The sequence below is a fragment of the Zootermopsis nevadensis genome, unplaced genomic scaffold, assembly GCF_977971745.1.
Source record: "Zootermopsis nevadensis isolate Lab colony 2312 unplaced genomic scaffold, Znev_1.0 Znev_ptg000009l, whole genome shotgun sequence".
In the NCBI taxonomy this organism is placed as follows: domain Eukaryota; kingdom Metazoa; phylum Arthropoda; class Insecta; order Blattodea; family Termopsidae; genus Zootermopsis; species Zootermopsis nevadensis.
This window is the reverse complement of record NW_028259141.1, coordinates 3640827-3668000: the sequence shown is the minus strand read 5'-3', so window position 1 is coordinate 3668000 and position 27174 is coordinate 3640827. Positions and strand designations below refer to the sequence as shown.

At 39.7% G+C, this 27174-nt stretch overlaps 2 protein-coding genes and 1 long non-coding RNA gene across 3 annotated transcripts; 1 reads left to right on the top strand and 2 right to left on the bottom strand.

The window, feature by feature from the left end:
• Window positions 1–563: 563 nt before the first annotated feature.
• Window positions 564–1813, bottom strand: LOC147874379 (uncharacterized). The gene is made up of 3 exons (XR_015534305.1): window positions 1322–1813; window positions 1057–1159; window positions 564–589 (listed from the first exon to the last, which is right to left on the bottom strand). It is a non-coding gene; the product is annotated as an uncharacterized LOC147874379 (long non-coding RNA).
• Window positions 1814–7217: 5404 nt separating this feature from the next.
• On the bottom strand, window positions 7218–14954 carry LOC147874378 (eukaryotic translation initiation factor 4 gamma 3-like). The gene is made up of 10 exons (XM_087345978.1): window positions 14226–14954; window positions 13552–13627; window positions 12673–12819; window positions 11475–11548; window positions 10626–10769; window positions 9887–10024; window positions 9551–9766; window positions 8901–8965; window positions 8005–8285; window positions 7218–7228 (listed from the first exon to the last, which is right to left on the bottom strand). The coding sequence occupies exons 1-10, from the start codon at window positions 14250–14252 to the stop codon at window positions 7218–7220; spliced, it is 1179 nt and encodes a 392-aa protein (XP_087202104.1). The 5' UTR covers window positions 14253–14954.
• Window positions 14955–19780: 4826 nt separating this feature from the next.
• LOC147874377 (eukaryotic translation initiation factor 4 gamma 1-like) lies at window positions 19781–26864 on the top strand. The gene is made up of 9 exons (XM_087345977.1): window positions 19781–19941; window positions 20674–20820; window positions 21939–22012; window positions 22718–22861; window positions 23463–23600; window positions 24084–24299; window positions 25436–25449; window positions 25550–25703; window positions 26730–26864. The coding sequence occupies exons 1-9, from the start codon at window positions 19911–19913 to the stop codon at window positions 26862–26864; spliced, it is 1053 nt and encodes a 350-aa protein (XP_087202103.1). The 5' UTR covers window positions 19781–19910.
• The last annotated feature ends 310 nt before the right edge of the window (window positions 26865–27174 follow it).

Here is a 27174-nt window from a genome sequence, read left to right as displayed (position 1 = left end):
ATTCGCCCTGTCCCATTCACAATTCATAACAAACTTAGCATCCGCCATTCGAAGCCGCCTGTCAGATTAATGAAAATCTGTGGCTCCATATTCTAAAAGAAAAAATAGATACAATTCCTGTCCCCTCTTAAAACACGCCCAAAATATCGGCTTCATCCAATCGCAGTAAACTAACATGTTGGCACCGGCTAACCCCAGCTTCCTTGTTCTTCTCAGTTACTTTAAAGCAGGCACAGAATGTACTCCCGCGATCCATCATTCATAACCATCCTGTCATATTTAAATAATGGATACGCAACATTATCAGTTGATAGAGCGTTGAAGGAACAAGAATAAACACTACCTTATAAGTCGTGGTGAACGCCTTCTAACTGGTTTACCCATCAAACTACGTGTATCTCAGCCCTCGTGGCCAATGTCCGCAGTCAAGGAGGCCGTGGGGGTGGAAACTTCGAAGTCCTCCCTCTGTAGGCCTCATCTCCGCCTGGACCAGCAGCTTCAGGGCTCTGACGTCACCCCAGAGAACAGCCTAATTTCTCGATTTTGAGGCGAAAAATCCAATTGTCGGGAGTTGGTAGTCAGTCCAGTGCTTCAAAAACATTCGAGTGCACAAGAACTTGTCAGTGGGGCGCATTTTCATACACTTTTTATTCTTATCCACCAAACTACGTGCTTTATTCATCCGCCGGTCGAATGCGGTTAATTATATTACCACAAAAACCTTTCCGATATTTGGGTAACCCTACAAATTGTACGGCACTTTACTTTTGAGACATCTGGTGGCATCCGTGTTAGTCGACAGAACGAAGCTAGTTTTGTGTTTCCAAACAATAAAATAGGATTTATCAATGGATTTAATGCTCGGAGCTTCTGAAAGTGCGTCGTTAAATAAACTATGAATAAACAAAAAATCATAGTTCTCTATAACCACACAGAGTCAGCAGATTAATTCGGAAACACCCGGTAGCTTATGGTCCTCATCATTAAACGTGCGTCCTTTAATACACCCGTGAAATTACGGGAATACATGTACAGTTTAAGTAAAGTAAAACTTACGGATGCCGATCTTATGGAATGGACCCACATAGACTGCTTTACCCAGGCTCTGTGCCCCTCTGGGAATTGCTCTTCCTAATGAAACATCTCATGTGCAATAATTCTGGAAGCATTGGCAGTAGTTACATAATAAAATACATTAACAGGCTTAGGTAGACACTGCAAAACTTGCTGGGAGGTCAGAATTTCAGAGTAAACCTCTCAGTACATGAGCAGACAACTTGAAACTTCCGTCCCAGCAAATGCGACATTGCAAAACACTTACAAAGAGCACAGTTTGTATTTACAAAGAAGACTTCATTTCATGAACCTTGTACATGCTCGCTTGATAATTGAAGGGTCTTTTAAACTGAGGTGCTCTCGTGTCTGCCTGCTTTGCCAGGCTTCAGTCTGCAATAAGCACGCTGTTCCATACCATTAAAGCTTGTGATTTGTACTACAGCACACCACGTGGGATGACATCAGGTCAAAGGCGGTACTTCTGCCGTACTTGCTGCTTCTCGATGACAACATTGTCGATGATGATGATGAAGACCCTCAGTTACTAGGCACTCAGCCTCACTTTCAAGGTCAGTACAAAAATTTGCAACATTTAATTTGTGTTGCATGGGAATAATGTTTAATTTTTGACGTTCTATTACTTTTAGAAAAGGTGCTGAACCTGAGGGCCATGTTGCCTTCAAGTAACATAATAATATAAATGTCGCTGTTTTGATTAGGCCTTCGCTGATATTTGTGCACTGTAACTCTGGTATGATTCAACATTCACACTTCCTTATTCTTTAACTTGCTTAATGCATATAAATGGCAGGTATTAGCAAAATAATGGTCATGACTGTGAACTGCAGACTGATATCAGTAACATAATGGGTTGTTAACTTCTTGAAGTACAGTCTCTTCTAGAAGCTGAGCATTTACTCAGCTAGTCCAGACATTAGCCATTTGTAACATTTTTTAACATACGAGAACTTTTCCAGTGAGGCGCTTCTAGCACCCCACCTGCCCTCCAATATATTTGCAGCTGTTTGATGTCTGGACATCCTTTCATTCCGCAGGGGATGGGCCACTTAGCATGTTGAAAATGTTTAAACATACCTTTTAAGAAGGTGGCTGTCCTGTGGGTTGTAATGCTGTCATATTGTAGAAGATTACAGACGTTTCAGAGGTGCATGCTACCTCCATTATCAGGGAGATTATGATGCAGGCAGCAAGCACCTCTGAAATGTGGTTAAACTTCTGCCACATGATGGCATGACAGCCCACAAGAAACACATCTTCATATTCATGACTGTGAGGACCTGAAATTATACGTTAATAAATTTATGTTGAGTGAGGTCTGATGTTGGACACTGAGATAGGCTGTATTGAACATTCAGAGTCAGACACAACACAGAGAGTTGTTTAATTTTCGTGAGCTTGGTCTTTGTTTTACATTGAAGGTACAATTTTATCATCATGTTTTCAGAGACATAACATTTGTGTTGTCTTATAAACACTGCAGTAAGGATATTTCGGTACATTTTAATTTGCCTGCTTTGATGTGACTTCTGTAATATGTATTGCAGTTTCTCATCTGTTTCACCTCCTTTGGACGAAATCCACGAGCAGCGCCCAACCACAGTGATAACAACCTCCATTGGTTTTTAAGCTTGTATCTGATATATGCAGTGTAAATTATAAAGTTAGGTAATGATGCTTTTTATTATTGCCTCACACAATCAGTGATATTTTATTACATATGTTTGAAAAATTGACAAGAAACCAACAAACTGCTTAGAAGATAAATGGCTACAGGCTTCAACCAGTTTTAGGCTCTACCAAAAATTATTATTATGGAATGGATTTTGTGTTTTCTGTCACAATAATATACATCAGTGAACAAAATTATGTGATGTTAAATGTAATACATTACAATAAAATCCTCTCGGGCTATCAGCCACGTCAACTGGTTAACCAGTTGATGCGGCTGATAGCCCGAGAGGATTTTATTGTACACAGTCGCCATGAAAGCTGAAGAACATGCATATATTACATTACATTTACAGATTGAGATTAAAGATACACTTTTGGTCATATTTGGAACGTTGAATTTATTCCCATAAGTATAATTCCATCATGGCAGGCTGTATTCATCAACTGACCTTAGAAAATGTCCACAGAGCTCATTTGGTTAGTTGCCGAGTTCTCAATGTGGGGGCTCGGGTTGAAACCCAAGACAGTCCATGTAGGATTTATGGTGGGCAAAATGACACAGAACACTCTTCTCAGATATTTCGTTCACTCAGACTCTAGATTAATTGTGTCCGTTGCTTCGCATTATTTGTGGGCTGTAAGATCAGGTTTCTATGGGACGCATTTCCAGACAGGCAGTTGCTTCCCTTCACGATAATAACAGTAATGCAGAACGTTGCAGTATTAGAATAAAAACGATACAGAATTAAAATCAATAATTTAAAATATGGGATGGGCTGTGGATTGTATAAAATCTATTGTTGCTGTGTGAAATGTGGTTCTGATGTTTCTCCCTTATAATGCTAAAAGTAAACTTGGGACCAGCTTTACATGGAGCATTAAACATTTATTATTATGGGGTGGTCATTTATTATTTCTTATTGTAATATATGTTTAGTGTTTGCTTGTATACTGCTGTTCCGCTGGCCCAGTGTGTGTTGTGATCATCAGCGGTGTACCGATGTTCTAGTTCTGTGTTGACTACAGTGGTATTCTGTGATAATGGGCCAGTTCCTGGTTTCCTGACTCGTGTTCTACCTTAATCCTATAAAATTGTTGCAGTAATCATTTGACAGTGCCCATAACAGAAATATTAACCAGCCATGTGGAGGGTAACACCAGTGCACTGATAAATGTAATTCTGCAAACCCTCCCTCACTGGGAGAGCTCGCAGTTCGAAAGCAGCCAGGAAGAAGTTGAGCAGTTTACCCAAAGTCTTATTAAGTGTTGTCAAAAACTACAGTGAACTAAGGGAGTGAATAAAAGACCAGGGAACAGCTGTGTTGCCACGTATATTTTGTTAGATGCTTGTTTTCCATTTTCTTTCTTGAAAGTCAGTTGTGATTGGTGTTTAGTATCTGGGGAGTGTTCACACTGAAGCAATTGAAACTGAACCAAATCAGGTCACACCGGACTTGAAACTTCCTGGTATCCCACTGAACCAACTCTTGGTTGCTGAGTTCATCATTAAATTATATTCCAGATCGCTGTTTACACTGTAGAACTCTGAATTATTTATTTTTAAAGCAGATTGTGTTTGTAGGTGTCACTAGGTCTGTTCCGTTTATGTGTTAGAGAGTTGCGTAATGATACTTCAATTAACAAAGTTAACGTGCTTTGTGTGTGTTACCTACTCAGCTATGAGTATATGTTCTTCGATACTGGGAGTGCCGTGAATAAAACACGTTAAAGAGACCTCTATCTAACATTGGACGAGCCTTTTAAATGAGGTGAATTATGCAGTGACAGTGCGTATTAATTTGATTTTGAGTAATCAAATAACTTGTGTCTTTGATGTCAGCACGGAATAATTAGTCTGTAGTGCCATGATGATACTGTATGTGTAAGTGAAATATTTATTAGTGTCGTGATTTTAGATCTTGTGATTCAAAGTGGCAAGCCAGATAATCATTATTTTATTACGGTCGTTAAAGAGGACTAATTGTTTATATTTATAAACATGCAAGCCGACTCCAGTGAGAAGTTAGCAGAACACTGAGATAGGCTTTCATACTTGTATGATAAAATAAAAAACAAAAATTGCTTGCATCATCACAACCTCAAATCCTACATAGAACGAAAGATAACTGGTAATAAGACAAATGCAGAGGAGTGCGTTGTTAAACTGTGGGCCAAATTAAACATGTCTTAAATAAGCGAAAAGTGATTAAAATTTTGAGATTTTTGGGTAGTTTTGGATCTCCAATAAGAACACGTATTCAGAGTTTCAGTCATGTAGTGCAAGTAGCAGCGATCATCTGTTATCTTGAGAATGTTGAAATAAAAAATGTTCCCCCACACCAGACTATTATTGCTAAATATTTCAGTACACACACTCGTGTATTTGCGATACCAAGTGAAAGTATTCTGTCTTTTTTTATTTACATTTATTCAGCATGCCCCATTACAAGATTGCAATATTACATGCATTAATATAAAACACTTCAATAGAGTATACAACTCTAATATCATGATCCATTGCCACCGTTTGCACCTATGTTCCTGTGCTAAACTGTATTATAATCAGTGGATTCAATGAATGTATTAAAATGACCTAAAAATTTCTGAACAATTTCTTCATGCAACAATGGCCATGTGCCGCCATTCCTGACTATTGCATCTATTAAGTTGTTGTAGTTTTTCGCAGTCATAGATGAGGTGATCCACTGTTTGTGCTGCTTTCAGGCATGAGCATGTTGGGTCGTCAATGATTCCAAACCTGTGTAGATATGATTTGTTTTTGCCATGTCCAGTCGTCATTGCTGCCAGTTCAGGACTTATTACAATATTTAGCTTCATTGTTTGTCGCACTGATGGGAAGAATTTCTTGCACACTGCTCCTTTATTGGTGGCGCTCCACTCATTTTGCCATTTTATAATCCCTTCCTCCTTTGTTTCTTTAATAATTGTACTTTTAGGCTTCTTTGCATGTACTACATTTCCACCATCTTCTGCTGCTGCCTTCGCTAATCTGTCCGCTATTTCATTACCGAAAATTCTGATGTGTGCTTTGATCCACCCAAAATGAATAGTCCAATTTTGATCTTTGAGATTCCTTAATCTCTTTCTTATCTCAGATATTACAAAGCCATGTTTGAAGTTGTATTTTAGTAGATCGAGAGAAACTTGACTATCTGTGTACGCCGCTACTATTCTTTCCTCAATGCTGATTTCCCTTAAAGTTGTTACTGCATCCAAGGCCTCTAGAATTCAGATCTGCTCAGCTTGATTGTTTGAGCAGTGATCGGGTAACTTGGTTTTTAAGCTATGAATTAGTTCTCCATTTTTGAAGATAACAGCGGCAGCACTCACCTTTCCCTGGTGTTTACTTCCATCTGTATAGATTTCCACAGTGTGTTAATTGAAGTCTTTCACTTCATCAAGAGTTATTCTTTCCGCTTGATGAGACCATTCCTTCTTGTTTAATGGTGCTCCGTACTCGGTAGAGTCATCTTTCAGTCTGTGTATAGTTTTATTTATCTGCACTGCTTCTTCGATAGTAATGCAGATAGGATATTCTGTCTTCCTGGTCTTTTCGAAGTGTGCATTTGTCAGTAGTGAGCGACCAGCCCACTGCCTCTGCCAAATTTCTACTCAATCCTTATCTTTGTCTGCTATAGCCATCTAGTAGGAATCAGGAGAGACTTGTGTGAGAAATGACCAGGGAGTTTTGCTTAGGAAACATCTCGTTCATTGTTTTTTGTGCCATAAATCTACGGCATGGGACCGCCGGCTTTAATTCCCTTCCGAAGAAAGTTGTTCTATGGATTTTTATCACCCCTTAAAATTCCATCAACCTCAGCAGTGTTTGAACTCGCGTACCTTGGGTCCAGTGGCGACGACATTAACCACTAGTGCAATGAGGGCGACAAGTTCGTTGAAATATTACTTTGCCAAAATAATAACAGGAAAGTTTATGAACATGTTTTTTATTTAATATTCTTAAATATATTAATTAGAAACAATTCAGAAAACATTAAATAATTTAACTATTTAACAAAAAATAAACAATTGAACTATTTTACAAAGAACTAAACTATTTCACTATTTAAATACTGAAGTATTTAACAAAAAAACTAAATAATTTATTTATTTAACAAATGTGAACAATTCAGATATTTAACAAAAAAATGAACAGTCTAACTATTTAAATACTAAACTATTTAACAAAAAATAAACAATTGAACTATTTTACAAAGAACTAAACTATTTCACTATTTAAATACTGAAGTATTTAACAAAAAAAATTAATAATTTATTTATTTAACAAATGTGAACAATTGAGATATTTGAACAGTCAAAGTATTTAACATCCATTCCTTGGAGCCCAGTTGCTTTGCCGGAGTTCGATGACGCCCTCGATCATAAACTTTATTCTGCTAGAGAGCACTGCCTTCTTATTTATTAGTTCCTTAATTGTATGAAGGAACTCAGACAGATCCTGCAAGAAAACAAAAATTTAAAGTCACATTTCATAGGCATAATTAACTTCTTACGCTTATAAGCCTACACATAAAACTAGAAAATTCTGCCACTACTCATGTAGTTCACATAGAACTTGCTGTGTGGGAAGGCGCGTGTAAACTTAAATTGAGAGCTGAAGGTTGCTGTCTCGAACAAAACGTAAGTATGTGTCTCATCTAAACTAAGGCATAAACCGAGATTTTCGGTGGCTGAGCCTAGACATAACTCTTCGATCAGATTCCTGCTTTGTCCTGCCAGGACTGAGTGAATTCTGACATGATTCAGCAGAGGTGATGAGAGGAAACGTAAAAGTCTAACCCAATACTGAGCACGATTCCCGTCGCACTAGACGGGGACAAGTTGAAGCCACGGCATGAGACGTCTTTATATGAAACGTGTAAGAGTGTAGAAGAGTATGAGGAAATTCAGAAGAACATGTCACGGTGATCATTTATCACACAGAAACACTATTCAGAATATTGTCAGCGAGCTCAGAAAGGTATTTCATATCAGAATAGATGCAACATCCTCACGCGTTCTTTACAATGTGCACTTTCAAGCATCGAATCCACCTTCTGTGACAGTTCCCAATTTGACCACCACATGGACTGGAAAGACAGATGGACGAGAAGGTGCGACCAGCCCATAATGCCTTCTCACTATGATTTTGTGCAAAGAATGTATAACAATTAAGAAGACTTGCATGTTACAAAATGGAAGCCAGAAAGTCAGTGAGATCAAAGGGACACTTACTGCTTTTTGCATTGTACCTTCCGTATAAACCTGTGGTCATCATAGAGCCCAAAGGAAGGCAATAAATTACACGGTAGGAGAACTGCAAATTAAAACTAAAAGTATTCCAAAATGAAAACAAACATACTTGGCTCTTGCTCTCGAAATCCTTTCCGGCCGTCATCAGTAGTGTGCAGAGGCACTCCAAGGAATGCTCGTCTTCTTGGGAAAGGAGACGTTTAATGCAATGCTGCATGGTGCTTGTGGCGAGCATTTCTGCTTTATGCAGTTCGCCAATAAACCTGTAACATAGTGAAGAATATATCACTTGGGTTGAGTTAAGACAATAGTAAAAGTCCAAAGAACAGAAGAGAAATGAGGTTCTTTGCCTCTACAAGTTACAGAAAGATTTGTGCCTTAAAATAATGAGAACTTTTGTTTAAATAGATGGAATTTAATCAGTGTCTTGTGTGTGATATATATTTTTGAGGTGAAATATAATAATTCTGTACGTGGTCCTGTAAAAATCTGTATCTGTTTATAAATATAAAACAGCTGAGACCGAATATTGAAAATTTCAAATTAAATAATTATTTTTATGTAATTTGCATTTGATTCTGTATGGAGGTAAGCTATCAGTGCCATTTCACGATGCAAATACCAAGAAGAAGAAATACCGAGGAAGTGGAGACTTTATGATAGTGTGTGATCATGTAAGCAGCAGCATTATGAAGCACATTTAGAAATTGGTCCTGGATTTTGTGGAACACTTGCATACTGGAGGGCAAGAACCCATTAACATTTCAAATTTCCTCTCAGTGTCTTGTCCTAATTCACAACTCTTAAGTTCACTACTTTCAGAGTCACTGATGAATCAAATGTAGAGCTTCAAAATCACAAAGAAAAATGTAAGTTACCTGATGTTTCCTATTGATTTCATTCGTATCCTTCGCAGTTCCTGCTGTAGTTCGGTTTTCTTTGCCTGCAGAAAAAATAAGTAGAAAAGATTAGAAATCGCCTTTTTTGATGGTATCTTGTAAGAGCCCTTCTTTAATGCACAGCTTTCAACATATGTAAGTTTGCATTTTAAAGTTTGTGTCCACGATACTCAGCCGGTCAAGAAGCCCCCTGCCTTTATGCCTCCAAAAGAACGTCATGAGCTAATGAGAAATGTCAAGTGCAGCACGAGTCCATTATTATGAGAGTTTACAACATTTTGAAAAAATGAGTACATTAAGTGCTCATTATAGGAAGTTAAACTAACCTAAGAAGTTAGGAAAATGTTTTTTCATCTTGAGGTACCATTTATATCATAATAATTTAAATTAAGTTTATGTGCGTTCTACAGTCAGTCTTTATCAATTATGTCTCTTTCTTGTCTTTCAAGAAGTCTTAAAACCTGAACAACATATTGAATAATAATTTTTCAAGTGATAGATATTCATCTTGAAGCAAAAATGGAGGAGACATCCTTTCCATTCGATCAAGCAGACGGAGCTATTCCCAATCTGTGGACAGAAGCGTAGTAACACACGACCGTAGACAAAGACATTAGAGAAGAACTTACTGGATCTGCTGTTTCCTGAATCTCTTTCTGTCTGGCTTCTCGATTTATGCCTGATTCAGAATTCTTTTCAAATTCGGCCCGGCATCGACCTAGCAGCAACTTCCTGAAGGTCACCTCTGGTTCATCATTGTTCCCACGCTCTGCCGGAACTTTTATGCCGGAGAGAACCTTGCACATTCGTGCATAAATCTCGGTGAACTTTGGTTCATCAACAGCCTGCACATAAAAACACACAACATTATCACTTTGCTCTCATGTTATATTTATGAAAAACAACTCTGTTGAGCATACGTTACATAAACTAAATTTATGAAATGATGGCCAGCGGTGCCTCACCTTTTCAAATATGAGGTCGATGACGCCCTTCAGGCGATCGCTGCTGTCAATTGGCAGAGCCTGGACCTGGGAAACAAGTTTGTCGAACTTGTCAGGCGTGAGTTTGTTGAGCAAACTGCGAGCCTTCTTTAACAGCTCCTGCAACATCAAGTTCCCTCTCATCATCTGACAGAACGCAAACACAGAAATAAAGCGAAACATGTTTTACTTCCTTAAAGCCTTCATAGAGATGATTAAAACCTAGAGCCAGTTGCTCTGCATGCGCCGTCCAGCCGCGTTTTGTCTACACCGAAGAAGAAGTCTGTTGTCATGAGAAGCCAATGTCTATTGAGAAATATAATTACAATGCATACTCATTATATGCAATTAAAGACTTGGAAAGGTAAACATTGCTTCTAAAATAAAAGAGTAAGCAAAAAGAAAGTTTATTTTTTAGAGTGGCAAAGTTCCAATAAGAAGTGATGAGGAAATTAGGAGGAGACGAATTCCGGAAATGCTTGCAGCTTCTCAGATGGAAATGTCTGATCTTTAAGAGCATCAAGATTAAAATATAGACCTACAATTTTGCCTGTTCCTTAATTTGGTGATGAACCTTCACTTACAATAAGCCACCTAGTTAGTTAGAGTAGACGTGTTTCTTAGCGCAGGACTGTTCCTTTCAGCCATCTTGCATTGGGGCAGATACAGCATTATTGACTGTTTCCAGGATCCTGTCCTTAATTGAATGCCAGGAACATACCTGAGTCTGGGCAGCCTGCTCGTTGTTGGTCGCCGGCTTCCTTCGCCCAGGTCGCCAGGCGTTTTCAGCTCTCGACAGTTTTACCTCAGTGAGCTTGATTTCAATGATGTTCTTTGTTTTAGTGGCTGGCCTTGATGCAGGCTGCTGTGAATGACACCAAAGCAACACAACATTAACCAAAAGTGTTCACTCTTAAATGTTGTTTTTATCACAGTTTTACGTACAATTTTTCCATTTTTTGGCTTTAATCATGCATTTAATACATTACTCGATGCTTCCTACAGCTCAGATAATAAGAGACCTGTATGTATAAAGCCCTAAACAGTAAATGACTGAAATTAGGCTCCAGGTGTTGTGTTCATCACCTCTCACAAAAAATACAACACTTCTTCTGCTGCAGTTGACATAGAACTGTTCACTTTATTATTTTCTATCACAGTTTATATGTTCACAAATGCATCACCAGTGAAAGATGATACACCCAAATTATGCTATTTCATCCGTAAAAGCCTTGGGTACCCTCTCTTTTGACAGAGAGTACTCGTGTCCGACCCCATCGACATCGCGAGTCACCGAGTAACTGCCATAAGCTATACTTCGTCCTACAAACTACACTCTGACAGCTACAGATGAAATCCTTCTCCTCCTCTTCAACAAATGATTCAGTCGGAAATGGATTTGACTTCTCACTTTTATTTACACGCCTTAGAAAGCACTTACCTCTTCATTTTTCCAATATCTGACAATTTTCAGTTACTGTTTAGTATTTATGATTTCAAGGAATCGTTCATTAATGCACAGAATAACTCTGAGCCATGCCCCACAATGCAACAGAAAGTTTAAACGTACCTGATTTTTGTCATTCTTCATTGACAGTGAGATCTCCTGTTGCAGCTTCTCAATGTGTTGCCTTGCAGCAAATTCTGTAACAATCGATAATTATTTTAGATAGTAAAATTACTCTTTTGACTATATGTTAACAAACAAGAAAGTTTGTCTTTCGAAACTGTTACGAATGTAAAGATGGAAAAAGACGAGAGGGTTTTCCGAAGACCAGAAACCCATGTCTCATGCAGCAGAAGGAGTAGTCGGAGACTCTATTTATAAACTCCATCCTGAAATATGTTCATTCAGAACATGAAAATTTAAAGTCCTTATGTGACATTAAAACTGGCAAGATCTCATTACGACAGCCAATACACATCCACAATTAAGAACAGTGTTGCCAGTTAGACGTAATTCCAATAGGATTTTGTAGTGTTTAGTTAGGACTCGCAGACTGCGCATTGGGAAACTCTTGTCTAAGTAATAAATGCATGTCAATACGAAGGCAGCGTCTGCTTCGGTGTTCACACAGAAGTGGAGGAATCTAATTGTGGGTACAATCAAACAAAGTTGCTCCTCATCACTAATGTCCGAAATACAAAGAATTTTGTGGTTTTTGAAAAGGAGACATGACCGTACCAAATCAGAACCACGGTCTAAAAAATAATGTGAGGAATGTTTGTAACCAAACAATTCAGTCTGCTGCTTTGCCCTTTCATCTGCTATATATAATTAAGGTTAAGTGACACAGAAATAATTATGGCTCTTTTAATGTAGTGGCGTACAATTTGTCTCACATTTTAAGTGCAGAACGCAGACACACATTGTTTTAGAACAAGATTGTGTGGGCCTTAGGTGTAAAGAGTGGCAGCTGATAATGTTGGAAATTATCCCACATTTCGACTAACAATGGAGTTGCCTTCTTCAGGTTAGAGATTGCAACCGAAATGTTTTGTGAAATGGATAATTTCAAACTTTAATGCCTTTCACCTCCTAAGGCTCGAGGTCAAAATATGAGAGCAAACTCTCTTCTTCTTTGGGTACATAAATTAGTCTGCAACTCAGGGCGAAGACAAAATATTGAAGGTAACTAGAACAAAATGAATATCTGGATATCTCATGAGACATGCAGGAACATGGTAATGAACAGAATTTCATACTGAGGCAATTTGCAGCCTGTAATCTTTGACTTAGTACTTAAATAGAATGAGAGCAAACATACTTTCTGCTTGCAGCTCCTTGATCTGCTCAGCCTGCAGATTTCTTTCCTTCCTTAGCTTTTCCTTCTCCTCTCTGACGGCTCGGAGACTGACTTTGTGTTTCTCCCCTTGCCGGCGCTCGAACAAGATTTGGTTTTTGAGCTCCGTGTCTGTAACAATTCACGACTGCATCAAATGGTCTGTTAAATTCCTCATGTGACGTTATTTCAAGAAACAGCGTCAGGAGTTAAGTATTACTAAGAAAAGAAAAGAGTTTGTTTAGTTAAAAAAAATGAACTTTAATAAGAGTTTGTAATTTTGAAATTGCATTTTTCTTGCCCGTGATCAAAGTCCAAATTCAGTTTAAGAGTCACTTCCAGTTGGAAAAACCAGTGTCTCTTACGCAATGCATTACTGATTGCTATTTGCAGTGTTTAAAACTGGGATTTGCATGCTGGTCACCGGAAAACATTCTTCTTAACGAAGACGTCGTTAAACAGCCTGGCTCTCATCGAGTCTTCCCGAAAGAGGGATGGGTGTCTACCCTGGGGGACCATCAGACAGACCTCCTCCTCGTCACTTGTGACTGAGGCGCAAGGTACACGTGGACACAAAATTAATCTTGGTCTCAACTCTCAGAGAGCAAAGTAAACGTACATAATTCACTAGAAAATGATTCTTTGAAGTCCAGCAAATTTAAAATGTCTGAGAATGACTATTAAAAAAGCAAAATTGCAATGCATGTAACATTTCTTGGTTTTCCTTCTGACAAAATCACTTAAAATAATGAAGAGTTGCTGGAAGTCTGGGGGGCATATCTGGACATCTAGAAAGACGTACATAAACATAATACTGACTGTACTCCACAACTTACTGCATGCACGGAATTAAACGACACTTACTCTCTGCTGCCAGCATCCTGATCCTGTTCATCAAGAAGCAAGTGATCCTCGTGTCTTCTGTTTCAGCAGGGTTTACCTGAGGACAGACAAAAAATGAGTCATTTTATAGTCCAAGAATTCTCTGCAACTTCATGAGGTTAATATTTATTATGAAATTGTTGTCCCAGTCACACACAAATCGCATGTGCCTTTGCTGTTTGTGCTGTACTGCTATCGATTTTCGTTTCTGCCAGAAAATATTAAGAAGACCTCACTTATAGAAAGAGAAATTAAGGCTGTGTCAGATAACGAGGGCTTCCTTTTAATGAATGATTTACCTTTAAAATTAGCATGTTAGGAAACGTTTCAAAGCTTTAATTGCAATATACAAGTCAGTTTATGATTAATCTGTAATACAAGACAACGATCCTGAGAAATTAAGCTGTTCACTCAACAATAACTTTCCTCTAGACGAAAAAATTAAGACTGAAAACAACCTTTAACAATGTCTGAATGTGACGAGTGACCCAGTCATAGGTCCCTATCAGCTGTTTAGCTTAGCCGGAATTCAAGTAACTTTGTTGATGATGGCCGACGTGTGTTGCTGCTAGCATTTGAATTCTTAAGAATGACATAAAATCCCTCAAGATAACGAAATAATAATATTAATAATAAGTAGGAAACCCTTGACTCACCCATTGTGAAGAGCTGGAGACCTCCATGTCGCAGGCAGCAAGATTTGAATAACAAATTAAACAGGTTGCAGGAAAGATTTTCACTATATAGAGAATTATCTTGTTCTAGAAGCTGCTCACACCAAAATACGTTTCACACTGAGGAGAGCCAACCAACCACTGAGTAGAGTAGTACCAACCAACCAAAGAAGCTAACTGAGGGCAGAGGCCTGCGCAAGCGCAAGCATCGTCCCTACCTAGGTGAAACCATTCCTGCGCACAAGACGCATTGCTGGAAATGGTAAACGGTCGTAATATAAGAACGGAAATTTTGCTAACGCTAACGGGGTTTCGTCGTGGCGGGAGCCTCAACCATTCAAACTGGGATTTGTTGCTGCTGATGGGAGGTTATCCTGTCAGGCAAGTTGTCGAAGGAATTTGGTTGGTTGGGTCTCTGGGGTATGAACCCAGAGAGGGAGGGGCCGTTTCGGCTGAAGGCCTCTGCGGCATGGGGGGAAGATCACTTCAGCTGATGGCCTCCATGATCGGGGGGAAGGGTGGCGGGCCGTGCCCCTATTAAGTTATACCCTGGCATTCGCCTTACAACTGAGGAAAGCACGGAAAACCTCAGTCAGGGTAGCCGAGTAGTCTAACCACTCGTTGTGCTGACTTGGCCGTCTTTTGGGGATGGCTTCGGCTGGCCTGCTGAACATCAGTCGCCCTCGGTTGCCCTTGGGTGAACTCTGGCAGCCCTCATTCGGCAGAGTAGAGTAGTGAAAAAAAACCAACCAACCAAAAAGCTAACTGAGGGCGGAGGCCTGCGCAAGCGCAAGCATCGTCCCTACCTAGGTGAAACCATTCCTGCACACAAGGCGCATTGCTGGAAATGGTAAACAGTCTTAATATAAGAAACGGAAATTTTGCTATCGCTAACAGGGTTACGTCGTGGCGGGAGCCTCGACCATTCAAACTGGGATCCGTTGCTGCTGATGGGAGGTCATCCCGTCAGGCAAGTTGTCCAAAGGAATTTGGTTGGTTGGATCTCCGGGGTTTGAACCCAGAGAGGGAGGGGCCGTTTCGGCTGAAGGCCTCTGCGGCATGGGGGGAAGATCACTTCAGCTGATGGCCTCCGTGATCGGGGTGGCGGGCCGTGCCCCTATTAAGTTATACCCTGGCATTCGCCTTACAACTGAGGAAAAGCACGGAAAACCTCAGTCAGGGTAGCCGAGTAGTCTAACCACTCGTGTGCCGACTTGGCCGTCTTTTGGGGACGGCCTCGGCTGGCCTGCTGAACATCGGTCGCCCTCGGTTGCCCTTGGGCGACCTCTGGCAGCCCTCGTTCGACACGAGTCCCACTGGACACAACCAAAAAGCTAACTGAGGGCGGAGGCCTGCGCAAGCGCAAGCATCGTCCTACCTCTCTCCAGGCTGTGCCGGTGGGGATCTCGTCCACTCCCAATCCTCCACTCCTCACTCAGTCTTCCAGTAGAGTAGTGGGGGTGTGGACTGCTATTTATACCTACATAACCTGTGACGCAACAGTCAGTAGAGGGCGTGCAATACGGTTCATTCAGGCGTGCATAAGAAATGAGAAATGAACCTTATGGCATGCCAGCCGAGATTGTTGCGCGTGTTCGTATTTTATATGAGCACCTGCGTTTCATATTTACACATTCTTTGTAGTTAAAGAAATACAAATTGAATTACTCCAAGTTATAATTTTTTGACATTCCATCATAAATGTAAGAAGTCGATTATTGATATTAAATATTTTCTGTGTAAAAGGAAATTAATTTAAAAGTAATGAAATTTTGCAGTTTAATTTGCACTTGTTTAAAAATAACTTCGTGTTTTTTTATACTTGTTCAATTTCAAATTCGATTTTTGAGGGGCCCGGGCAATGTTGAGCCCATCGCCCCTGGGCGAGGGAAAATGTTTTTCCCTTCGACTCCCGATTATTCATTTTGACCAATAAGAGAACGCAGGAAGGCAAGAACTCTGGAAGAAGTGTCCTGAGTTCGATTTCCTTCAAGGGCGGTTCCTTTGGCTCCGAAACTAAGCGAGACAGAAGAAGGGATCAGAGTTTTTTGCTTCGAAGAGGAGATTTCGGAAACGAAGGCCTCGACACTGAGTTCGAGACCCGACAAAGATGGTTTCTGTTGACGGGAAAGCACCCACGAGAAGAAATCGACGCCAAGGCAAAATTCTTTCTTTTCGGAGAGGAAATTACGGGGTCTAAGGTCACGGACACGAATACACAGTCCTCGGTTCGAGTCTCTGTTACGATGTTGGTTTCTGGGGTCATTTTTACGGGCGTGTTAAAGGACGCACGTTCAATGATGAGGCCCATAAGCTACCGGGTGTTTCCGAATTAATCTGCTGATTTTGTGTGGTTATATTAGACCATGCCTTTTTATTTATTCATAGATTATTTAACAACGCACTTTCAGAAGCTCCGAGCATTAAATCCATTGATAAATCCTATTTTATTGTTTAGACACACAAAACTAGCTTCGTTCTGTCGACTAACACGGATGCCACCAGATGTCTGAAAAGTAAAGCGCTGTACAATTTGTAGGGTTACCCAAATATCGGAAAGGTTTTTGTGGTAATATAATTTACCGCATTTGACCTCCGGTTGAATAACGAAAGTAAAACCACGAAGTACTCAAGACAAAGCTGACAGGTTATCCAAGCGATATTCAGTCCGAATCTCGTTCAAAGACACAATCCCCACCTTGTGGAAGGCAAATTCCTTAGCAGTTCCTAAGATCCATTTTCACATTCACCCTGGCCCATTCACAATTCATAACAAACTTAGCATCGGCCATTTGAAGATGCCTGTGAGATTATTGAAACTCTGTGGTACCATAATCTAAAAAAAAATAGATCCAATTCCTGTCCCCTCTTAAAACACGCCTAAAATATCGGCTTCATCCAATCGCAGTAAACTAACATGTTGGCACCGGCTAACCCCAGCTTCCTGGTTCTTCTCAGTTACTTTATAGCAGGCACAGAATGTACTCCCGCGATCCATCATTCATAACCATCCTGTCATATTTAAATAATGGATATGCAACATTATCAGTTGATAGAGCGTTGAAGAAACAAGAATAAACACTACCTTACAGGTCACAGTGAACGCCTTCTTACGGGTTTGCCCACCAAACCACGTGCTTTCTTCATCCGCCGGTCAAATGCGGTAAATTATATTACCACAAAAACCTTTCCGATATTTGGGTAACCCTACAAATTGTACAGCGCTTTACTTTTGAGACATCTGGTGGCATCCGTGTTAGGCGTCAGTAATACAGAATTAAGCTAGGATTTATCAATGGATTTTTATGCTCCTGTGCTACGCCTACTGAAAATGCGTCGTTTAATAAATGAAAAATCATTAACTACTATAACCACACAGAATCAGCAGATTAATTTGGAGACACCCGGTAGCTTATGGGCCTCATCAGTAAACGTGCGTCGTTTAATACGCCCGTAAAAATGACCCCAGAAACCAACATCGTAACAGAGACTCGAACCGAGGACTGTGTATTCGTGTCCGTGACCTTAGACCCCGTAATTTCCTCTCCGAAAAGAAAGAATTTTGCCTTGGCGTCGATTTCTTCTCGTGGGTGCTTTCCCGTCAACAGAAACCATCTTTGTCGGGTCTCGAACTCAGTGTCGAGGCCTTCGTTTCCGAAATCTCCTCTTCGAAGCAAAAAACTCTGATCCCTTCTTCTGTCTCGCTTAGTTTCGGAGCCAAAGGAACCGCCCTTGAAGGAAATCGAACTCAGGACACTTCTTCCAGAGTTCTTGCCTTCCTGCGTTCTCTTATTGGTCAAAATGAATAATCGGGAGTCGAAGGGAAAAACATTTTCCCTCGCCCAGGGGCGATGGGCTCAACATTGCCCGGGCCCCTCAAAAATCGAATTTGAAATTGAACAAGTATAAAAAAACACGAAGTTATTTTTAAACAAGTGCAAATTAAACTGCAAAATTTCATTACTTTTAAATTAATTTCCTTTTACACAGAAAATATTTAATATCAATAATCGACTTCTTACATTTATGATGGAATTTTAAAAAAATTATAACTTGGAGTAATTCAATTTGTATTTCTTTAACTACAAAGAATGTATAAATATGAAACGCAGGTGCTCATATAAAATACGAACACGCGCAACAATCTCGGCTGGCATGCCATAAGGTTCATTTCTCATTTCTTATGCACGCCTGAATGAACCGTATTGCACGCCCTCTACTGACTGTTGCGTCACAGGTTATGTAGGTATAAATAGCAGTCCACACCCCCACTACTCTACTCTGCCGAATGAGGGCTGCCAGAGTTCACCCAAGGGCAACCGAGGGCGACTGATGTTCAGCAGGCCAGCCGAAGCCATCCCCAAAAGACGGCCAAGTCAGCACAACGAGTGGTTAGACTACTCGGCTATCCTGACTGAGGTTTTCCGTGCTTTCCTCAGTTGTAAGGCGAATGCCAGGGTATAACTTAATAGGGGCACGGCCCGCCACCCTTCCCCCCGATCATGGAGGCCATCAGCTGAAGTGATCTTCCCCCCATGCCGCAGAGGCCTTCAGCCGAAACGGCCCCTCCCTCTCTGGGTTCATACCCCAGAGACCCAACCAACCAAATTCCTTCGACAACTTGCCTGACAGGATAACCTCCCATCAGCAGCAACAAATCCCAGTTTGAATGGTTGAGGCTCCCGCCACGACGAAACCCCGTTAGCGTTAGCAAAATTTCCGTTCTTATATTACGACCGTTTACCATTTCCAGCAATGCGTCTTGTGCGCAGGAATGGTTTCACCTAGGTAGGGACGATGCTTGCGCTTGCGCAGGCCTCTGCCCTCAGTTAGCTTCTTTGGTTGGTTGGTACTACTCTACTCAGTGGTTGGTTGGCTCTCCTCAGTGTGAAACGTATTTTGGTGTGAGCAGCTTCTAGAACAAGATAATTCTCTATATAGTGAAAATCTTTCCTGCAACCTGTTTAATTTGTTATTCAAATCTTGCTGCCTGCGACATGGAGGTTTCCAGCTCTTCACAATGGGTGAGTCAAGGGTTTCCTACTTATTATTAATATTATTATTTCGTTATCTTGAGGGATTTTATGTCATTCTTAAGAATTCAAATGCTAGCAGCAACACACGTCGGCCATCATCAACAAAGTTACTTGAATTCCGGCTAAGCTAAACAGCTGATAGGGACCTATGACTGGGTCACTCGTCACATTCAGACATTGTTAAAGGTTGTTTTCAGTCTTAATTTTTTCGTCTAGAGGAAAGTTATTGTTGAGTGAACAGCTTAATTTCTCAGGATCGTTGTCTTGTATTACAGATTAATCATAAACTGACTTGTATATTGCAATTAAAGCTTTGAAACGTTTCCTAACATGCTAATTTTAAAGGTAAATCATTCATTAAAAGGAAGCCCTCGTTATCTGACACAGCCTTAATTTCTCTTTCTATAAGTGAGGTCTTCTTAATATTTTCTGGCAGAAACGAAAATCGATAGCAGTACAGCACAAACAGCAAAGGCACATGCGATTTGTGTGTGACTGGGACAACAATTTCATAATAAATATTAACCTCATGAAGTTGCAGAGAATTCTTGGACTATAAAATGACTCATTTTTTGTCTGTCCTCAGGTAAACCCTGCTGAAACAGAAGACACGAGGATCACTTGCTTCTTGATGAACAGGATCAGGATGCTGGCAGCAGAGAGTAAGTGTCGTTTAATTCCGTGCATGCAGTAAGTTGTGGAGTACAGTCAGTATTATGTTTATGTACGTCTTTCTAGATGTCCAGATATGCCCCCCAGACTTCCAGCAACTCTTCATTATTTTAAGTGATTTTGTCAGAAGGAAAACCAAGAAATGTTACATGCATTGCAATTTTGCTTTTTTAATAGTCATTCTCAGACATTTTAAATTTGCTGGACTTCAAAGAATCATTTTCTAGTGAATTATGTACGTTTACTTTGCTCTCTGAGAGTTGAGACCAAGATTAATTTTGTGTCCACGTGTACCTTGCGCCTCAGTCACAAGTGACGAGGAGGAGGTCTGTCTGATGGTCCCCCAGGGTAGACACCCATCCCTCTTTCGGGAAGACTCGATGAGAGCCAGGCTGTTTAACGACGTCTTCGTTAAGAAGAATGTTTTCCGGTGACCAGCATGCAAATCCCAGTTTTAAACACTGCAAATAGCAATCAGTAATGCATTGCGTAAGAGACACTGGTTTTTCCAACTGGAAGTGACTCTTAAACTGAATTTGGACTTTGATCACGGGCAAGAAAAATGCAATTTCAAAATTACAAACTCTTATTAAAGTTCATTTTTTTTAACTAAACAAACTCTTTTCTTTTCGTAGTAATACTTAACTCCTGACGCTGTTTCTTGAAATAACGTCACATGAGGAATTTAACAGACCATTTGATGCAGTCGTGAATTGTTACAGACACGGAGCTCAAAAACCAAATCTTGTTCGAGCGCCGGCAAGGGGAGAAACACAAAGTCAGTCTCCGAGCCGTCAGAGAGGAGAAGGAAAAGCTAAGGAAGGAAAGAAATCTGCAGGCTGAGCAGATCAAGGAGCTGCAAGCAGAAAGTATGTTTGCTCTCATTCTATTTAAGTACTAAGTCAAAGATTACAGGCTGCAAATTGCCTCAGTATGAAATTCTGTTCATTACCATGTTCCTGCATGTCTCATGAGATATCCAGATATTCTCCTAGGCATTTTGTTCCAGTTACCTTCGCCCTGAGTTGCAGACTAATTTATGTACCCAAAGAAGAAGAGAGTTTGCTCTCATATTTTGAACTCGAGCCTTAGGAGGTGAAAGGCATTAAAGTTTGAAATTATCCATTTCACAAAACATTTCGGTTGCAATCTCTAACCTGAAGAAGGCAACTCCATTGTTAGTCGAAATGTGGGATAATTTCCAACATTATCAGCTGCCACTCTTTACACCTAAGGCCCACACAATCTTGTTCTAAAACAATGTGTGTCTGCGTTCTGCACTTAAAATGTGAGACAAATTGTACGCCACTACATTAAAAGAGCCATAATTATTTCTGTGTCACTTAACCTTAATTATATATAGCAGATGAAAGGGCAAAGCAGCAGACTGAATTGTTTGGTTACAAACATTCCTCACATTATTTTTTAGACCGTGGTTCTGATTTGGTACGGTCATGTCTCCTTTTCAAAAACCACAAAATTCTTTGTATTTCGGACATTAGTGATGAGGAGCAACTTTGTTTGATTGTACCCACAATTAGATTCCTCCACTTCTGTGTGAACACCGAAGCAGACGCTGCCTTCGTATTGACATGCATTTATTACTTAGACAAGAGTTTCCCAATGCGCAGTCTGCGAGTCCTAACTAAACACTACAAAATCCTATTGGAATTACGTCTAACTGGCAACACTGTTCTTAATTGTGGATGTGTATTGGCTGTCGTAATGAGATCTTGCCAGTTTTAATGTCACATAAGGACTTTAAATTTTCATGTTCTGAATGAACATATTTCAGGATGGAGTTTATAAATAGAGTCTCCGACTACTCCTTCTGCTGCATGAGACATGGGTTTCTGGTCTTCGGAAAACCCTCTCGTCTTTTTCCATCTTTACATTCGTAACAGTTTCGAAAGACAAACTTTCTTGTTTGTTAACATATAGTCAAAAGAGTAATTTTACTATCTAAAATAATTATCGATTGTTACAGAATTTGCTGCAAGGCAACACATTGAGAAGCTGCAACAGGAGATCTCACTGTCAATGAAGAATGACAAAAATCAGGTACGTTTAAACTTTCTGTTGCATTGTGGGGCATGGCTCAGAGTTATTCTGTGCATTAATGAACGATTCCTTGAAATCATAAATACTAAACAGTAACTGAAAATTGTCAGATATTGGAAAAATGAAGAGGTAAGTGCTTTCTAAGGCGTGTAAATAAAAGTGAGAAGTCAAATCCATTTCCGACTGAATCATTTGTTGAAGAGGAGGAGAAGGATTTCATCTGTAGCTGTCAGAGTGTAGTTTGTAGGACGAAGTATAGCTTATGGCAGTTACTCGGTGACTCGCGATGTCGATGGGGTCGGACACGAGTACTCTCTGTCAAAAGAGAGGGTACCCAAGGCTTTTACGGATGAAATAGCATAATTTGGGTGTATCATCTTTCACTGGTGATGCATTTGTGAACATATAAACTGTGATAGAAAATAATAAAGTGAACAGTTCTATGTCAACTGCAGCAGAAGAAGTGTTGTATTTTTTGTGAGAGGTGATGAACACAACACCTGGAGCCTAATTTCAGTCATTTACTGTTTAGGGCTTTATACATACAGGTCTCTTATTATCTGAGCTGTAGGAAGCATCGAGTAATGTATTAAATGCATGATTAAAGCCAAAAAATGGAAAAATTGTACGTAAAACTGTGATAAAAACAACATTTAAGAGTGAACACTTTTGGTTAATGTTGTGTTGCTTTGGTGTCATTCACAGCAGCCTGCATCAAGGCCAGCCACTAAAACAAAGAACATCATTGAAATCAAGCTCACTGAGGTAAAACTGTCGAGAGCTGAAAACGCCTGGCGACCTGGGCGAAGGAAGCCGGCGACCAACAACGAGCAGGCTGCCCAGACTCAGGTATGTTCCTGGCATTCAATTAAGGACAGGATCCTGGAAACAGTCAATAATGCTGTATCTGCCCCAATGCAAGATGGCTGAAAGGAACAGTCCTGCGCTAAGAAACACGTCTACTCTAACTAACTAGGTGGCTTATTGTAAGTGAAGGTTCATCACCAAATTAAGGAACAGGCAAAATTGTAGGTCTATATTTTAATCTTGATGCTCTTAAAGATCAGACATTTCCATCTGAGAAGCTGCAAGCATTTCCGGAATTCGTCTCCTCCTAATTTCCTCATCACTTCTTATTGGAACTTTGCCACTCTAAAAAATAAACTTTCTTTTTGCTTACTCTTTTATTTTAGAAGCAATGTTTACCTTTCCAAGTCTTTAATTGCATATAATGAGTATGCATTGTAATTATATTTCTCAATAGACATTGGCTTCTCATGACAACAGACTTCTTCTTCGGTGTAGACAAAACGCGGCTGGACGGCGCATGCAGAGCAACTGGCTCTAGGTTTTAATCATCTCTATGAAGGCTTTAAGGAAGTAAAACATGTTTCGCTTTATTTCTGTGTTTGCGTTCTGTCAGATGATGAGAGGGAACTTGATGTTGCAGGAGCTGTTAAAGAAGGCTCGCAGTTTGCTCAACAAACTCACGCCTGACAAGTTCGACAAACTTGTTTCCCAGGTCCAGGCTCTGCCAATTGACAGCAGCGATCGCCTGAAGGGCGTCATCGACCTCATATTTGAAAAGGTGAGGCACCGGTCTTTAGCAGCTGATACATTCAGACAGAGACGTCATATTGATAGAAATTCCCTTCTTTTGTAACTTTGCAGCTCAATTTCTTAAATATTGAAGTTATCCTCAGTGTAGTATTGGAGACGCTAGGGGCAAGTGAAAATTATAATTGTTACTGTTCACTATGATAATAATCTTAAAAAGCAGTAAGCTGATTGTTCTCTCTTTAAATTCACCTCCAAGCTTAGAATTTATCTGCTCTCATCTAAAAATGTTTATCTTATGCAAGAAAATTAAGGCTGTCATGAAATGTGTCTTGCATCTGACTGAGATTTTGAGTTTCTCAGGTTTAAGGGATAAAGATTTACTTTTGTTGAAGCTTCATTTAGGTGGCCATCATTTCATAAATTTAGTTTATGTAACGTATGCTCAACAGAGTTGTTTTTCATAAATATAACATGAGAGCAAAGTGATAATGTTGTGTGTTTTTATGTGCAGGCTGTTGATGAACCAAAGTTCACAGAGATTTATGCACGAATGTGCAAGGTTCTCTCCAGCATAAAAGTTCCGGCAGAGCGTGGGAACAATGGCGAACCAGAGGTGACCTTCAGGAAGTTGCTGCTAGGTCGATGCCGGGCCGAATTTGAAAAGAATCCTGAATCAGGCATAAATCAAGAAGCCAGACAGAAAGAGATTCAGGAAACAGCAGACCCAGTAAGTGCTTCTCTAATGTCTTTGTCTACGGTCGTGTGTTACTACGCTTCTGTCCACAGATTGGGAATAGCTCCGTCTGCTTGATCGAATGGAATAGATGTCTCCTCCATTTTTGCTTCAAGATGAATATCTATCATTTGAAAAATTATTATTCAATATGTTGTTCAGGATTTAAGACTTCTTGAAAGACAAGAAAGAGACATAATTGATAAAGACTGACTGTAGAACGCACATAAACTTAATTTAAATTATTATGATATAAATGGTACCTCAAGATGAAAAAACATTTTCCTAACTTCTTAGGTTACTTTAACTTCCTATAATGAGCACTTAATGTACTCATTTTTTTCAAAATGTTGTAAACTCTCATAATAATGGACTCCGGCTGCACTTGACATTTCTCATTAGCTCATGACGTTGTTTTGGGGGCATAAAGGCAGGGGGCTTCTTGACCGGCTGAGTATCGTGGACACATACTTTAAAATGCAAACTTACATATGTTGAAAGCTGTGCATTAAAGAAGGGCTCTTACAAGATACCATCAAAAAAGGCGATTTCTAATCTTTTCTACTTATTTTTTCTGCAGGTAAAGAAAACCGAACTACAGCAGGAACTGCGAAGGATACGAATGAAATCAATAGGAAACATCAGGTAACTTACATTTTTCTTTGTGATTTTGAAGCTCTACATTTGATTCATCAGTGACTCTGAAAGTAGTGAACTTAAGAGTTGTGAATTAGGACAAGACACTGAGAGGAAATTTGAAATGTTAATGGGTTCTTGCCCTCCAGTATGCAAGTGTTCCACAAAATCCAGGACCAATTTCTAAATGTGCTTCATAATGCTGCTGCTTACATGATCACAGACTATCATAAAGTCTACACTTCCTCTGTATTTGCATCGTGAAATGGCACTGATGGCTTACCTCCATACAGAATCAAATGCAAATTACATAAAAATAATTATTTAATTTGAAATTTTCAATATTCGGTCTCAGCCGTTTTATATTTATAAACAGATACAGATTTTTACAGGACCACGTACAGAAATATTATATTTCACCTCAAAAATATATATCACACACAAGACACTGATTAAATTCCATCTATTTAAACAAAAGTTCTCATTATTTTAAGGCACAAATCTTACTGTAAGTTGTAGAGGCAAAGAACCTCATTTCTCTTCTGTTCTTTGGACTTTTACTATTGTCTTAACTCAACCCAAGTGATATATTCTTCACTATGTTACAGGTTTATTGGCGAACTGCATCAAGCAGAAATGCTCGCCACAAGCACCATGCAGCATTGCATTAAACGTCTCCTTTCCCAAGAAGACGAGCATTCCTTGGAGTGCCTCTGCACACTACTGATGACGGCCGGAAAGGATTTCGAGAGCAAGAGCCAAGTATGTTTGTTTTCATTTTGGAATACTTTTAGTTTTAATTTGCAGTTCTCCTACCGTGTAATTTATTGCCTTCCTTTGGGCTCTATGATGACCACAGGTTTATACGGAAGGTACAATGCAAAAAGCAGTAAGTGTGTCCCTTTGATCTCACTGACTTTCTGGCTTCCATTTTGTAACATGCAAGTCTTCTTAATTGTTATACATTCTTTGCACAAAATCATAGTGAGAAGGCATTATGGGCTGGTCGCACCTTCTCGTCCATCTGTCTTTCCAGTCCATTCAATTCGAGAACCAATGGACAGACTAGGATGAAATTTGATGTTTAGTTTGTGGTATTCTGCACGACCTCGCATAATCCTAGTTTGAATATCCTCCTAGGTAGAAAGTCAGGTGCTGCAATCTCGTGGCCAAATTGGGAACTGTCACAGAAGGTGGATTCGATGCTTGAAAGTGCACATTGTAAAGAACGCGTGAGGATGTTGTATCTATTCTGATATGAAATACCTTTCTGAGCTCGCTGGCAATATTCTGAATAGTGTTTCTGTGTGATAAATGATCACCGTGACATGTTCTTCTGAATTTCTTCATACTCTTCTACACTCTTACATGTTTCATATAAAGACGCCTCATGCCGTGGCTTCAACTTGTCCCCGTCTAGTGCGACGGGAATCGTGCTCAGTATTGGGTTACACTTTTACGTTTCCTCTCATCACCTCTGCTGAATCATGTCAGAATTCACTCAGTCATGACAGGACAAAGCAGGAATCTGATCGAAGGGTCATGTCTAGGCTCAGCCACCAAAAATCTCGGTTTATGCCTTAGTTTAGATGAGACACATACTTACGTTTTGTTCGAGACAGCAACCTTCAGCTCTCAATTTAAGTTTACACGCGCCTTCCCACACAGCAAGTTCTATGTGAACTACATGAGTAGTGGCAGAATTTTCTAGTTTTATGTGTAGGCTTATAAGCGTAAGAAGTTAATTATGCCCATGAAATGTGACTTTAAATTTTTGTTTTCTTGCAGGATCTGTCTGAGTTCCTTCATACAATTAAGGAACTATCGAATAAGAAGGCGGTGCTCTCGAGCAGAATCAAGTATATGATCGAGGGCGTCATCGAACTCCGGCAAAGCAACTGGGATCCAAGGAATGGATGTTAAATACTTTGACTGTTCAAATATCTGAAATGTTCACATTTGTTAAATAAATAAATTATTTAGTTTTTTTGTTAAATACATCAGTATTTAAATAGTGAAATAGTTTAGTTCTTTGTAAAATAGTTCAATTGTTTATTTTTTGTTAAATAGTTTAGTATTTAAATAGTTAGACTGTTCATTTTTTTGTTAAATATCTGAATTGTTCACATTTGTTAAATAAATAAATTATTTAGTTTTTTTGTTAAATACTTCAGTATTTAAATAGTGAAATAGTTTAGTTCTTTGTAAAATAGTTCAATTGTTTATTTTTTGT